The 16898-nt window shown below is 34.0% G+C and overlaps 1 protein-coding gene and 2 long non-coding RNA genes across 3 annotated transcripts; all 3 read left to right on the top strand.

Annotated features, from left to right (window-relative positions):
* Window positions 1-1701: 1701 nt before the first annotated feature.
* LOC110905338 lies at window positions 1702-2031 on the top strand. The gene is made up of 2 exons (XR_002573039.2): window positions 1702-1762; window positions 1838-2031. It is a non-coding gene; the product is annotated as an uncharacterized LOC110905338 (long non-coding RNA).
* A 4819-nt stretch (window positions 2032-6850) lies between these two features.
* Window positions 6851-9230, top strand: LOC110905339. Its single transcript, XR_002573040.2, has 2 exons — window positions 6851-8863; window positions 9048-9230. It is a non-coding gene; the product is annotated as an uncharacterized LOC110905339 (long non-coding RNA).
* A 4682-nt stretch (window positions 9231-13912) lies between these two features.
* LOC110905340 lies at window positions 13913-16504 on the top strand. Its single transcript, XM_022151157.2, has 3 exons — window positions 13913-14041; window positions 15404-15736; window positions 16181-16504. Exons 1-3 carry the CDS (start codon window positions 13925-13927, stop codon window positions 16247-16249), a joined length of 519 nt encoding a protein of 172 aa, XP_022006849.2. The 5' UTR covers window positions 13913-13924; the 3' UTR covers window positions 16250-16504.
* Window positions 16505-16898: the final 394 nt, after the last annotated feature.

The raw sequence follows: 16898 nt of genomic DNA, 5'->3' as shown, positions 1-16898 counted from the left end.
GGATAAATTGTTTTTGTAGTTTTGATTTTACTTTGTTCTGTTATATTTTGATCTTTTCCTTTAATTTTGGGACTGATAAGTGTCATGGTTTTGTGATAATTATGATATTTAGGTCATTTTTGGGGATGATAAGTGTTGTAGTTCAATGAAAATTATGATAGTTAGGTCAATTTTAGATATGGAATAGTGAAAAGATAGATTGTTATGTACTTTTGATTTTAGTTTGTTCTGTGGGATGTTTTGATATACTTTTTCATTTCCCAAGTGTTCTATGATGCATAAGCTGAGCCTGTGAGGCTATGATGCATAAGCTGAGCCTGTGAGGCTATGATGCATAAGCTGAGCCTGTCGACTCTATGATGCATAAGCTGAGCTTTGTTCTTAATATGTCTGAACTGAAACTGTTAAGGCTATGATGCATAAGCTGAGCCTGTGAGGTTACATATGTGTTTCTTGTGCTTAAAACACTTGTACATCATGCTTTAAAGGTTGTTTAAGTTTAGTGGAAAATTACTCTTGTACATCATGCTTTAAAGCGGGGTTACATAACACAATAGACTGTGATGATGATTGTATTTTGAGGGTACATAGAAGATCCGAGTAGCATCTTGGCGGGGCAATATCCAGGTTGCATAGTTCTCACTTTGCAACCGTGTGTTGCAGCCATGGCTTTACCCGTACTTGTGTTCATCTCTCAATTACATGTCTGAGTCTTTCAGTTGAGTGTAGTTGAGAGTTTGTAAAGTGTGAGTAGAGTGTAGATATCTCTGAATTATTTATAGAGACTGAAGCAAGCATGCTGTCTTTCAAGCATGGTGTCTTTCAAACAGTGTATGGAAGAGTGTTGATATATTATAGAGACTGCAGCAAGCAAGTTGTCTTTCACACAAAATTAAAGTGTTGCTTTTTCCTGAACTGAATTTAATTAGTTATACCTTTGGTTAACGACTGTCACGATCACTATTATTACAGAACAAGCTCACTCCGATCTTCTGGCAGCCGGAGAAAGTGTATCTGCTTGGAGAGTCTCGGAATCGGCTTTAGTGACGCTGAACGCTGCTTCATTAGAATAAAGGTTTTTATATTTGCAACTTGACAAAATGTGATTTATATTAAATTTATTTTAAGTTAATAGTGTACTGGTTATAACTAATATCAAATCTTTACTAATACTTGATTTCTTTTTATGATGGTTGACTTTGCGAGAACTAACGGAGCTTGTGTTCTTAATATGTCTGAACTGAAAGTGTTTGAGGCTGTGATGCGAAAGCTGAGCTTGTGTTCTTAATCTGTCTGAACTAAAAGTGTTGAGTCTATGATGCATAAGCTGAGCTTGTGTTCTTAATCTGTCTGAAGTAAAAGTGTTTTGAGGCTGTGATGCAAAAACTGAGCCTGTGTAATCTATCTGAACTGAAAGTGTTTGAGGCTGTGATGCAAAAACTGAGCCTGTGCAAGGTTCGCTCGGTCCAACAACTCAAGCAAATTTTTTCTTTGAATTTTAGGGGGAACATGTGTGCTTCTCTCCCAGGGCATACAAAACATAGGTTATTGGCGGCAGCTCGCCATATTTAACATATAAAAAAACTTTATATGTTAAATTTGGCGGACTGCCGCCAATAACCTGTGTCTTGTATGCCCTGTGGAGAGAAGCACCCATCTTCCCCCTAAAAAACATAGAAAACATTTGCTTGAGTTGTTGGACCGAGCGAACCTTGCATAATGCGTCAAGGGAAACTATTGGTCGAGCGAGACATTTGTTCAGGTATCCTTATTTCATGATAAAATGATTATGAATAGCTGTGCATAAACTAATCGCAAGTTTGTTTGGTATATGTAGGGTAATAGGGAACAGAGGTTGAACCTGTGGTTTGACGCAACAAAGAACTTCCGTACTTACTCTATTCTATGACTACTGCAGTGACACCGGTCGGCTTGAATCGAGCCCAAATCAGTTTTCTGGATTTGAAATGATAGCCATTCAAGTTTATAATAAAAAGCAATCATGCTGTAGTGAACTACTTTTAAAAAAAACAGATGTATGTATGTATGCATGTTCTGATTATATATTAGAAACCACCTACATATTTCTGATGCTTGAATGGGAACGACTATTGGACCAACAAAAACAAGATAATTTCATATTTATGATGCTAGCTACCAATATGTATTCATAATTGATTATCTTGTATACACTTGTACGAAGTGTCATGCACAACAAAAGGTAAAGTTATTCTTTGTGTGCATTGCCACTCAAGTTCATTGTTTGGGTCAACTAACGGGTCAAAATAGGCTTTCGAACTCTAAAAATGGATCTTCGGAATCAGTTAGTTGTAGCAAGAAAATGGTTGGTTGGGTTATGTGGTTAACTTTACTAGATATGCCATCACTTCATCTGTTATAAAACACAATATTGACCCATCGGTTGGCAGGTTTCAAATCTTGACTTGACCTTTAGAGCATATGTATTGGTAAATATCTGCCAACGTACAGTAAGTAATCAGATAGCGTTACCTTTTCAACACTTAACATTTTAATGTTGTTTTTGTAGTTATGTTTAATACAAGTATAAATAGTTGGACAAAGGAGTGTTGTTGTGTTGGTCCAAACCGACATGTTATAGGTTGTATTTTTTTTAATAAAGATGGTAACTTTATTATATTCGGCAATGTATATGATTTGAATTACACTTTTTTTTAGATTATATTCGGCAATGTATATGATTTATAATCATTAACTTATGAGTTTTTAAGAGATTACAATTTAAATTACATAAGGTACTAATAGATTCTACTTGACCCGGATTACATCTCTAAACAATGAAACCCTAAAATCTTGAGCCATTTTTCTCTCTAAATTCACTTGCTACAATTTATCGCGCCATATTGAAATCGAAGAACAACAAACCTATAGGTGATAAACTAACGGTAAACGAGTATCCTATTGTAAATCGTCACTCTCGCCAAACCTATAGGTGATAAACTAACGGTAAACGAGTATTCTATTGTAAATCGTCACTCCCGCCGCATCGCGCGGGTAAATGGCTAGTATATATATATATATATATATATATAGGTGGAGGTTCATTTGAGAACAAAATTAAATTGAGAAGAAAAAGAACAAAGGGTACAATTGTAAAACACTAAATAGTTTTTCTCACATTTCATTTATTATTATCTTTGACTAATTAATTAGTCATAAGGACTATCATCCTCCACACTAAAATTTTTGCCTACACACATTAAAATTTATCCTACACGTTTTGAAAATTATCCTACACATATTGAAATTTATCTTACACAACCCGTAATTCATCCTACACGCCACGCCTCGTAATTCATCCCGCACTTTAATTTAAAAAAATATTTTTTTTTAGAAAATAAGTTACAAATTTAATGTAGTTAGCTATTAAAAAGGAAGACTGCAATTAATGATCTATCTAAGTTTACCAATATACCCTTACACTAATATTAAATACAAAAATTAAATGAAGTAAAATGAAGAATTCTTATTGGTTGAAATTTCTTCTTTTTTATTCTTACAAAAAATTTCTTCTCATTTGAACTCTCCACTATATATATATATATATATATATATATATATATATATATATATATATAGGGGAAGGTTCATTTGAGAAGAAATTTTATGTGAGAAGAAAAAAAGAAGAAAGGTCATATTAGTAAAATGCTATTTCATTTATAACTCATATCATTAATTTTTCACTATTTAATTAATTAGTCAACTAATTATTAATTATCCTATATATAATCTACAAAACCTACACATATCAAAATTTTTCTACATATACCCTACACATTATAGAATTTTATCCTACACACCTCGAAATATATCCTACACAACTCGTGATTTATCCTACACAACTGGTAATTTATTCTACAATTTAAATTAAGTTGTTTTTTTTTTAATTTGAAAAAAGTATATATATTTTGAAAAGGAGTTACAAATTTAATTTAGCTAGTTATTAAATAGGAAGAATACACATTAATGATTTAGTAAGTTTACCAATATACCCTTATATTAAAATTAAATACAAATATTAAATGAACTAAAATGAAGCATTCTTATTGGTTAAAACTTCTTCTTTTTTCTTCTTACAAAAAAATTCTTCTCATTTGAACCCTCCACTATATATATATATATATATATATATATATATATATATATATATATATATAGGATTAGGTTCAAGAGTGAACACTAGTGTAGCTTGTGAACTGAGTGAACTAATCCTGGCCATACACGTGTGTAGATCAATGGTCAGGATTTGATGTTGAAATACACTAGTACTGTATTTTACGATTTGATGATGAAATCCTGGCCATACACGTGTGTAGATCAATGACCAGGATTTGTTCACTCAGTTCGTAAATATACTAGTGTTCACTCTAGAACCCCAACCTATATATATATATATATATATATATATATATATATATATATATATATATAGTGGGAAGTTCAAATGAGAAGAAAAAAATCTTGAGAAAAAAAGAAGAAAAGTTAACCAATAAGAATGCTTTATTCATAAGGGTAATGAGGTAATTTTAACATTATAATTAATGTAATAATTTCCTATAATCTAGCTATTCAAATTAGTTTATTTATGGTTTTCACTTTATAACTTAAAAATAAAACAAGATATATAAATTAATTAATTTATTAATTTATTTTACCACCCTACTTCATATGACATACTTACTACATAAACATATAATTCAACTTTCTCTAACTCTTTGTGTAGGAACATAACCCTTAAAAAGGTTGTACAAATATTATATGTTTGTGTATGAATATCCAGAAGGGTGTGTAGAAACATCCAAGGGGTGTGTAGGATAATAAAACACATTAATGACATATAATTCAACTTTCTCTAACTGTTTGTGTAGTAACATAAACCTTAAAATGTGTTTCGGAACATTATATGTTTGTGTAGGAACATCTAGGGGTGTGTAGAATTATCCTATTTGATATATGAGGTGTGTAGTAACATTTTTTTTTTTTTTGTTATGTAGAAACATGATAAAATCCTACACAAACATTAACATAATGTAACCACCAAATTAACATAGATGTTCTTACACTAGTTAAAATATTGTAACCACCAAATTAATAACATAATGTAACCACCAAATTAACATAAACGCAATCTTACACTAACATTATCATAATACCCTTGTCAATTAAGAGAACTCATAAAAAGATTGTTTTATTTACATCTTTGCCACACTAATTTATAACCATTGATCATGTTAATCTATGGCTAGGATATTCTTCTCATTCTTCTCATTTAATTATTTCTTCTCATTTGATCCTCCCCTATTATATATATATATATATATATATATATATATATATATATATATATATATATATATATATATATATATATGTGTATATATATATATATATATATAGCTACGGGAGTTTCAAATGAAAACCACTACTTAACGCGAAAACTCAAAAACTAACTAAAAAAGCTTAACAAATACTAATTTTTTTACCAATTTTCGCTTTTTTATGTATATAAAAAAAGTTTTTTTCAAATTTTTTTTGTAGTGCATATGTGTATGTGTACTACACATGTGTATTATTACACATGTGCATTACAAAAATTTTATTTTCTGTAATTATATATATATATATATATAGGTAAAGGATCCTATAAAAAGTACCCAAAGTGTGAGAAGGGTAAGAAATAATGTGATGATGACAAGTGTCCTATATCTAAATTAATTCAAAAGGGTGAATTAGTAATTTTCTATTTTCTTTCAATTAATTGATTTAAAGATAACTGCCCAAAATAACTTCCACCCTTTATTATAGGAATTCGATTTTAGGATTTAATCTACGAATCTGTGTAGTGTTATATAATTTTGTAGTGCAACAACCATTCAGAACTGCATAGTGTTATATCTTTTTTATATAGTGTTATATAGTGTTACTTGGTGTTATATGGTGTTATAATATGGTTTTTGGTGTTATATAGTTCTGTAGTGTTATATAACTCTGTAGCGCAACCATCAAAAAACACTATATAACACCATCAATTATTAATTCTGTAGTGCAACCACCATTTAGAACTGTATAGTGTTATATATTTTTTATATAGTATTATATAGTGTTACATGGTGTTATATAGTGTTATATGATGGATGCATAGTGTTATATTTTTCTGGTAGCATGCCTATGATGGATATATAGTGTTATATATTGTTATATAGTGTTATATGATAGATGTATAGTGTTATATGATGGATGTATAGTGTTATACGTTTCTTTGCAGCAGTTACATATTTTTCTATTTTTAGAATTTAGGATCGAGATAATTTAGCAATTAAATTTGAATAGCTAGTTTTTAGGAGATTGATGGCGGTTACCATAATTGAAACTTTGGAAAAGACACTATTGCCCTTTAATTTTACATAAGGTCCTTCTAATTAAAACACAATTTACATTTTATACCCTATTAATCTCAACCATTAGATCAAATATCCAATGGTTTAAAACACTTCTTACCCTTCTCACATTTTAGACACTTTTTACCATATACCTACCCTATATATATATATATATATATATATATATATATATATATATATATATAGGGAGCCGCTAAAATGAAAACCACCTCCAGTTGTAAGAACCGCGAGAACCACTCTCAACCAATTAGATTATGCCAACAATAAGGTTATTTTGGTCTTTTACCCAAAATGTCAAATCCTCTTATCTCTCTTCATTTATAGTTCTTTCTCTCTCCTCTTTCATTATATATGTCAGTTTCATCTTCACTTCTATTCCATTTCTCTCTCTTTTTATTTCACCTGCAACAAAAAAGACTCTCACCTTTCTCTTAAAATCAAGATATGAAACCAGTGTGGTTTCAAAGGATCGAGAAAGAGGTTACGAAAACCCCTGGGTTTCTGATCACCGGTGACGGCGGACCTCCGACCGGTCACCCACAACCACACCCCTATCTCCTGTGACGGCGGCGCCCCCTCGTTTCTCCGGCGACGGTGATGCCAAACGTCCCCTCATGCCCACCCTTCTCCGCAACCCACAACCACCCTCAAATCTCTCAGATCCATCTTCATCTCTCGATGGATTTTTTTTGCGGCGGTGTGTCGGTGACGGTGGATGAAGGCGGAGGTGTGGGTCACCCATACCTGTGACGGCGATGGTGGGTAGATGGGCGGTGGGTGTTTCCGGCGGCGGTCACTACATGTCAAGTGAGTTTTACTTTTCTTGAGTTCTTGATCTTTTTTGGATTAGGGTTTTTGTGGGGGTGATGTTGGTAAAGATTTGAATGAAGATATTACTGGAGGCATTTTGATAAGTCTGTGAATGGTATTTCTTTTGGGTTTTTTGTTGCTACTGCCATTTACTAGTTCATCAGATTCTTTTGTTCGAGCAAGTTGCATATTCGGTGGATTTTTATCTGTTGATTTTTGATATGCGGGTTTGATCTGTTGATTTTTGATATGTGGGTTTGATATATGGGTCACAAACAAGAATCTGTTAAACTTTTTGGTGATTTTGCTTTTCTAGTCATTTTTGATGAACTATGCTTTTCTAGTGCTTTTTATGAACTTTGTGTTCATGAACAAAGAATCTGATGAATTTTTGCTTTCTAGTTATTTTTGAGGGTGTTTGTTTAGGGGTGGTGGCTACTGGTCGGACTTATTGGGTTGTTTCGGTGGTGGCTACTGGTCGGACTTATTGTGTTGTTTCTGTTGGAGCTATGGTATGTACAGTTTGTTTTGTTTTGATTATGTTTTTGTTGGGTTTTTCTTTGATCGTTTCTGTTGGATCGATGTCGGTGGTACCTGTACAGTTGTTTGTTTTGATTATGTTCACATGATGGGTCTGTACAGCAGTTGCCGATAGTGCCCGGTGGTGTCCCGTGGTGTCCGCTGGTGCCGGGGGTGCCCCGTTGTGCCGACTTAAACTTTTTTTTCGCCGACATTTGATATTGACGATCGTTCTTGGCAGTGATGATGCAAAAAAACGTATTTTTTTATGACGATGGCACGGCAAGGATGGTGGAGGGTAGGTTTTTGAACCCGCAACCCCACCTTGCAGCCTTTTAATTTATCGGAAAAAATCTGAGCCAAACCCTTTTTTTTCGAGATACACTTTTGTTTTTTGGTGTTGTTGGTTTTTTATATTCTTTTCCCTCGTCGATGACGATAAAAATATATCCGAGACACCTACCGACTTTGCGATTTATGGGTGCGTTCGTCTTTGCGTAAATAAGTTTTCGTGTAAAAAAGTTTTTGTGGAAAAACTTCAACCGTAAACTTTTACGTAAAACGTAAAAAGTTTACCGTAAAAGTTTTTGGTGAGGCTTTGATGGCGGCGGTAGTTCAGGTGGTGGTGGGTTTGTGGGGGTGGTGGGTTTCAAGTCGGCGATGGGCGGCGGCGGAGTTGTGGTGGTGGTGGGTTTCTAGTCGGCGATGAGCGGTGTTGTGGTGGTGGTGGGTTTTGACGTCGACGGCAGTGAGGGGGTGAGCAATGACATTGATGGTGATGACGGCAGCCGGTAACCCCTCAGATCAAGACTCATGGGTTTGGTGGTGGTGGAGAGGGTTTGAGCAATGACGTTGATGGTGATCACGGCAGTCGGCCGGCGCCGGAGCTGCACCGGCGACGACTGCAGTAGAGGTGAGTGTGTTTGGTTCAAGTTTGGCTTAGATTTCGTGCTCAGATTCTGATGTGGTTTGAGTTTTGGTTCGGGTTAAGTTCGGGTTCACTTCAGATTTTGTCGGGTTTTCGGCTCGGTTTCGGGTCTCGGTCAAAGTTGGTCAGCCGCGGTTCGGGTGTGGTTCGACGGGTCAGATTGAATGTAAGTTTAAATCTTTTTTTTATTTCTCTGTTAATATAGTATTAAGTTACTTCAATTAGTTCTTACTTCTTACAGTTCTTTGCAATACTTTTCTTATTTGATCCTGATTATATGCATGTGTGTGTGTGTGAATGTGTAACATATTGTACAATCAAGAATCTTATTCTTTCTTTTTTGTTTGCAGTTTCCTTTCAGCTTTATGACCTCAAGCAGCAAGGTTTCATAGAGAGGCAATAGGTGAAATTTTTTTAGTAGACGAAAACACTGCGTTTTAGCGATTTTTATTACAAGAACCTGGAATTTGGTTAATGTTTAACATCTAAAATACTCTTCTCTGGAATTTGATTAGAAATTTGTTATGTTTTGACATTTTGACGAAAACTATGTATATTGATAATTGTGATTGGTTTATTGTTGTATTTAAAAAAAAAATCGACACTTAGTTGTCGGGATTGTCCAAAAACAGAGGAAGCTCTGCCCCGATTTTCGAAAAATCCGTTATACGTAAACTTAAAACGTAAAACGTAAAAATTTTAACGTAAAACGTAAAACTATAAAAATTTTACGTAAAACGTAAACTATAAAAATTTTACGTAAAACGTAAACTTTTATCTAAAAACTTTTTAATGTAAAACGTAAACTTAAATCGTAAAACGTAAACGTTTTAACGTAAAACGTAAAATGTAAACGTTTTAACGTAAAACGTAAACTTTTTGACATAAAACGTAAAACGTAAACCGTAAACTTTTTAAAGTAAAACGTAAAATCTAACCTTTTTAACGTAAAACGTAAAACGAAAACTTTTATGTAAAAACTTTTTAACGTAAAACGTAAAAAAAATGATGTACCTTGTAGAACGTAAAACGTAAACTTTAAACGTAAAACGTAAAACGTAAACCGTAAACTTCTATGTAAAACGTAAAACGACGCGCGACAACGGGGCGTAAAAACGTAAAAAATTTAACGTAAAAAAACGGCGCGTTAAAACTCAAAAAATTTAACGTAAAAAAACGGCGATTTTCTATTGCGTTCGGTTTTGCGTAAAAACGTTTTTGTAAAAAAAAAATTAAACCGTAAACTTGTTAACGTAAACCGTAAACTTTTTATCGTTAAACGTAAAAACGTGAAGCGTAAAAAGTGTTACGTAAATTTTTTCGTAAGTTTTACGTAAAACGTAAAACGTAAAAAGTTTTTCGTAAGTTTTACGTAAACTTTTTCGTAAGTTTTTCGTAAATTTTTTTCGTAAGTTTTACGTAAACTTTTTCGTAAGTTTTTCGTAAATTTTTTTCGTAAGTTTTACGTAAACTTTTTCGTAAGTTTTTCGTAAAACGTGAAAAGTTTTACGTAAAACGTGAAAAGTTTTACGTAAAACGTGAAAAGTTTAACGTAAAACGTAAAAACTTTTACGTAAAACGTAAAAAGTTTAAATTTTTAACGTAAAATGTAAAAAGTTTTACGTAAAACGTAAAAAGTTTTACGGGTAAAAAGTTTTACGTAAAACGTAAAAAGTTTTACGTAAAACGTAAAAACTTTTACGTAAAACGTAAAAACTTTTACGTAAAACGTAAAAAGTTTAAATTTTTAACGCAAAACGTAAAAAGTGTACAAAAAGGGGCGCGTTAAAAAAAGTGAAAAAAACGGCGCGTTTAAAACGGCGTGTAAAAAAACGACGCATTAAAAAACGTGGAGAAACGGCGCGTTTTAAAAAAAACGACGCTTGAAAAAATGGCGCGTAAAAACGCGTAAAAAAACGGCACGTAAAAAACTTCAGAAAAACGGCGCGCTAAAAAACTTCAAAAAAACGACGCATTAAAAAACTTCGGAAAACGGCGCGTTAAAACGGCGTGTAAAAAGCGTGAAAAAAATTTGGCGCGTTAAAAAACGTGGAAAAACGACGCTTGAAAAAAACGGCGGGTTAAAAAACTTCGGAAAAACGGCGCGTAAAAAACGTGTAAAAAACCGCGCGTTAAAAAAACGCCGATTGAGAAAAACGACGACTTAAAAAAACGGCGCGTTAAAAAAACGCCGATTGAGAAAAACGACGCCTTTAAAAAACGGCGCGAAAAAACGGCGCGTGAAAAACGGCGCGTGAAAAACGGCGCGTAAAAAACGGCGTTAAAAAACGACGTTAAAAAACGGCGCGTTAAAAACGGCACGTAAAAAAACGGCGTTAAAAACGGCGCATTAAAATAACGACGCGTTAAAAACGGCGTGTTAAAAAAACGCCGATTGAGAAAAACGACGCCTTAAAAAACCGGCGCGTTAAAAACGGCGCGTAAAAACGGCGCGTAAAAAACGGCGTGTGAAAAACGGCGCGTAAATACGGCGCGTAAAAAACAACGTTAAAAACGGCGCGTTAAAAAACGGCGTTTAAAAACAGCGTTAAAACGGCGCGTTACGCTTGAAAAACGGCGCGTCAAAAAAATGGCGCGTTAAAAAACGACGTTAAAAACGGCGCGTCAAAAAAACGTAAAAAGTTTAACGTAAAACTTAAATTGTAAAAAGTATAAAAATCTTTTGAAAAAAATCTGAATTTAAAAATGTTTTTAATAAAGAAATTATGTTTAAAAAATAAAAGTAATAAAAAGTAATTAATGAATAGGACAAAAAAGGTAATTTAAAATTAATATATATAAAAAGACAAAATAGAGTTATTTTACTTAAATACCCTTTTTGATTATAATATTAAAGACATAATAAAACAAAAAACTTTTAATATTAATATTAACTACTTTTAATCACATCCATCCATCTAGTTGATCTAAGGGCCATAAAGTGGTTCTCATGGTTTTTACAACTAGAGGTGGTTTTCATTTTAGCGATCCCCTATATATATATATATATATATATATATATATATATATATATAGGGGATGGTTTAAATGAGAACGCTAAATATTGTGAGAACCGTGAGAACAAATAAAAAAACCATGAGAACTTGGTCAAAAACAATTCAAATTCAAATTTTTTTTCTACACTTATCATTATTATTCGAATACAACGTTAGAAATTCAATTTACGCGTTTAAATTTAGGTGAATTCGTAAATAAAGAAAATTTACACATGTGTAAGTTTGCCATTTACACATGTGTAAATCTGTTATATTTACACATGTGTAAAAAATCTAAAAAGAGTGATTTTGAAAGGAGAAATGAATTGTTTAATGTTATAAATTCTTGTTTTGATGATGTATCTTAATTACAATGAGGTTTGTATTAAAAAATTTGGTTTTGATTGCTTTTTTTATTCGTTCTCACGATTCTTGCAATATTTAGCGTTCTCAAGATAACCCTCCCCTATATATATATATATATATATATATCGATTTTTAATAAAATAAATTGTAAAAAAAATTGTACGTTTTTTAGAATCTTTTAGTTAATCTTCGAATTTTCACGTTAAAAGTCAAAACATTTATGAACCCTACTATCAATCGCTTTTTGTTTTTCAATTAAAATAAAATATGCAAGACAAATAAATAAAAATTGCATTATTATTAAAAAAGTTAAATAAAAACAATACTTCGTAAACCTAAAAAAACTAAACGTTGCCATAAAAAACTACTCAATTTAAGAAAATAAAAAAACAATCTAAAAATTATTGTGCCAATTCCATTTCGCACAAATTTTCCAGTTTGCCTAGATTAGTACGAACCTTTGGCCTATTTTTTTCTTCATAGCGGACGTTTTTTATTGAGCCTTCCGTCGAGTTTTTTGTTTGAAAAGTGGGTGTTATGGTGTGTATTTTTAGATGGGTGTAGCTATTTGCACACCCATTTGCCTATTAGCACACTAAAAAGGTGTTTTTTGTCTTATATGTCACACCCTGCAGTGTCGAGCTGTGGCCAAATCGCGGCGTTTTGCTACGGTAAACCAGACAAAGACTGACGAGTCTGTTGACCGGACCAAAACGCCGAGCTTTGACCGCGTTTTGGTCATGTCAACCAGACCGGTCAACCAAACAAAGACTGACGGGTGTCTGACGGGTCTGTTGACCGGACCAAAACGCCGAGCTTTGGCTGCGTTTTGCTCTTGTCAACCAGACAAAAGACTGACACCCGGTCTGGTTGACATGACCAAAACGCAGTCAAAGCTCGGCGTTTTGGTCCGGTCAACAGACTCGTCAGACACCCGTCAGTCTTTGTCTGGTTGACCGGACCAAAACGCCGCACTTTGGCCACAACTCGACACTGCAGGGTATGCACTTAAGACAAAAAACATCTTTTTGGGTTGGCTATCTACACACTTGGTGTGTAGATAGTTTGAGACTTTTTAGATATGAAATGTGTATAAAATGGGTAAAAATTGAATGTATGTAGAAGGTAAAAATTAGTGTTTTTTCCCTCCCCAACGATATATAGCCGTTGCAAAACAACTATATTCTTCAACATACACACATTACCCTGCGACGTGCATCACAAAAAAGAATCCATCATGTATGATACACCCCTATGTGGCGGTGCATTACAGTATCACGGTGTGATAACACGTACCAGCTTGACCCCTTTATAAAATCAAGGCTTGATATATAGTATATTTTATTAAATTAAAACATATTAAACAGTATCTTTATTGTATAAGAAATCAGTGTTATTATTATTATTATTATTCAAACACGCTTGAATAAGTCCGAACATAATTATTCTTTTCTACTGTGTTAAGTTTCAATATAAGAACGAGTAAATACGTTGAAACTCGTGGATGGCTAAATATTTTTACATCTATTCTAGACAATATTAATTGATTAATGATGCTCATACATATTTTTCTTAAAAGAATTACGTATGTTATCATACGTTAGCTTTTTGACAGTTTAACACCACCGTCATTATATGGGTTTCTTAACACAACTGTATATCAAAACGAGAAATATACTTTTCACATGCTATATAGCAACTACGAAGAAGGAGCATGAGCAGTAGATTCCGGCTCTAAATTCTACTAAATGTCTTAAATCAAATATAAAACATCTTTCGTTGACTTTGACTTTGGTCGCTAGAATAGCCACCGGTATATAAAAGTTACAAAACCAAAGCGCACATCCACGATAAAACAAATCAAAATGAGGCCGGGCAGCTCATTCTCTCATAAACCACCAGCCGAGAAAGAAAAGCAACGCAGAGATCGTATGAAGGACCTCTATTCAACATTAGCTACTCTGCTTCATCTTGAACCATATGTACATCTCACTCTATAGTTATACACACACTGATGCACACATCCACTATCATATATACATCTCTCTATCCTTAGGGGTGTAAACGAGCTGAACCAAAACTTAGATAGTTGCGGGTTATATTTTTAAAACTTTGCTTGATTCAAGCTCTTGGAGTCGATTTCGAGTAGCTCATGAGGGTCTTGGCTCGTTTATAACCAAAAATAACTTTATTGAGTGCACAAACATTCACTTAGTTTATATTTCTTTTTTAGATTTTTTTTGGATTAATTTGTTGTTTTGGGAGTTTGGCTTGGTGTTTATAAGCATTTCTGCAAATTATAATGCATTTAGACTGTAATAGCGCAAGTAAACTGATGGGTTGTCCATCTAAGAACTCACTGTTTTGTTTTTTACTCGACGAGTTGTTCGCCTAGGCAAAACGCATTTTGGTAGAGAAGGTTTCCACCTCTTATACTTATAAGGAAGATTGTGCTCTCCTCCTCAACGGACGTGGAACTTACATAGACATTTCACTACCATGGGTGGCGAAGTCATGCAAGTCCGATGAGGTGGCAAACAAACTCCTTGATGGATCCGTGAAGAGTCACAAGGTTCACCACGCTTGCGGTGTGCGCGTATAATGTATATATATAGTGAAGTCAAGCAAGTCTGACGAGGTGGCAAACAAACTCCTTGGTGGATCCGTGCAGAGTCACAAGGTTCGCCCCGCTTGCAGTGTGCGCGTATAATGTATGTATGTGTGGGCCCTTGAGGGCATAAGTGAAATTCCACTAGTTTTAACGTTATTTTACTAATTTAGTGAAAGTAACGTTAAAAGCGACAGATGGTTAATCATGTATCATGTGGTGACATTCATAGCCGAAAGACAAAAGGGAACATGCACTAATCGGCCTTTGTCCCGATTGTTGAGTGTTATGTGCCTTATGTCCAAGGCTTGATGCAAAATTACTATCGAGCCGAGGGTCTCATCGGAAGCACCTCTCTATTCCTACGGAGTAGAGGTAAGGTTATTTACATCTTACCCACCTCAGACTCTACTTTAGCTTTGCTATTTGTGAGATTTACTGAGTATGATGATGAAGTTTGCTTGTCAGACTAATTAACGAACTCAAAATAACATAGACTGATTCCCTTGAGGTCGCTAGCTATGGTAGCGAATATTGCCTAGCTGTACACAATCACTTTCAAAAAATGTCCATAAACACTTGTCCTGAAAACCCACGTGTTCCATTGTGTATATACGCTTACCATAAATTTACAATATATGGATTATGCATGTTATAAATAAACATTAAACGGTCATTGAACACAATCACACACATGCATAAACACTACCATAAACTACTATCTGAAATGTTACAGGATAGCAAGTCGCTGCCAGAGTTCTTGGATCGAGCGACTTCTTCACTGATACATTTAAAGGAAGGAGTAGAAAGATTGAAGGTTAGGAAAGAAGAGCTAGAAAAGGAAGTTAGCCATAATAGCAAGCCTAGCAATAGCGAACCGAGGTTAAAGGTGGTTCAAGTGACAGAATTAGTGGATCAGAAATTAGAGGTTAACATGATTTTCATGGTGAGTAACAAGAAAGTGGTGCCGTTTGAAGTGTTGAGAGTAATAGAGCAAGGTGGTGCTGAAATTATGAGTTCTAGCTTCAGTACCGTAGGCCCCCATATCTACTGTACCATTCATGCTCAGGTCCGTATCATCTTCTATCACTTTCAAAATCCCTTCAGTTATAAGCATATGCACAATGGCGGATCTAGAAAACCCTTATAGGGGCAACGTTTCAAAGAAAAGGAGTAACGAATTGAAAAACCGTCAAAAATTTTCAAAATTTGCACTACCGTCGGAGCGTCAAGGGGCAACATAGGTTACCCTTATTAAGAGGTACATCCGCCCCTGTGCATGCACGATTGCAAAGCTAAGATTCCATAGGAAAAAAAATGTAAACAACTAAACATACTAACCAAACATAATTTTATTTTTTTTTGAAAGGCAAACATAATTTTATGCTTAAATCTATAACTGGAACATTCATTATATTGGTATCACAATTTAGTAGATACCTCAACTTAATTACTCTTTAATAATCGAAAGCAAGCTTAATTACTTAAATATATATATTTTTAATTTGTGTAGGCATTTCAAGCTCGATTAGGGTTCGACGCCAAGCTAATAGAATCGCAATTAATGGAACTAATTTACTAGCCAACATGTAGGAGCTTTAATGTAGTTATATTTTATGTTCTAGTTCTTTGATTTTGCAATAAAGTGCAACTTTCGATGGTGTATGATGAAAGGATGCAATCACTCATTTGATTGTACGTGAATGTTGACTATGAGAAGTCATTAGTTGTACAAAATTGAATCGTAATAAATTCATTTGTTTTTTAGATATTGTCAGTTCCACCCAATTAACATGTACTATACATTCAATGTATATATTAAGTTGATTTTGTTGAATCTTGCTTCTTTCAGTTGGTCCCATTCTATAAACTCAATGTATAAAGTTGCTTAGGCTATGGGGTATGGGATAAAATCAGGAAACGTCAGCATCACATCATATTCACGTCAGACATGGGGTTTTATCACCCTGTCCCTTAACTTGCACGGTATGATATAAAGACTCATATTAAACAAAATTAAAAAAAAAAAGATTGTATTGGTTGAAAAGAGGTGGACCCCACTTGCACACTCCTTTTTGCTCGTTATCTTGGTGACAAACAAGGGATGGCGCCCCCCTCTTAACAACCTGAGAATGATGATGACGGAGAAGGGGCGCATGTAGATGAGGTGGAGAGGTGACGCCCTCTATACACTCCAGCCTTGTAAATGATATTCATAGAAAGAGAAAACA

The sequence above is a fragment of the Helianthus annuus genome, chromosome 14, assembly GCF_002127325.2.
Source record: "Helianthus annuus cultivar XRQ/B chromosome 14, HanXRQr2.0-SUNRISE, whole genome shotgun sequence".
In the NCBI taxonomy this organism is placed as follows: domain Eukaryota; kingdom Viridiplantae; phylum Streptophyta; class Magnoliopsida; order Asterales; family Asteraceae; genus Helianthus; species Helianthus annuus.
This window is presented reverse-complemented; position numbering and strand designations above follow the sequence as displayed.

Bases quoted from the DNA above. Each gene is read 5' to 3' on its own strand.
- LOC110905340 (XM_022151157.2), top strand. From the start codon at position 13,925: ATGAGGCCGGGCAGCTCATTCTCTCATAAACCACCAGCCGAGAAAGAA. The intron at 14,042-15,403 runs GTACATCTCACT...GAAATGTTACAG, and splicing joins TGCTTCATCTTGAACCATAT to GATAGCAAGTCGCTGCCAGA. The intron at 15,737-16,180 runs GTCCGTATCATC...TAATTTGTGTAG, and splicing joins ACTGTACCATTCATGCTCAG to GCATTTCAAGCTCGATTAGG.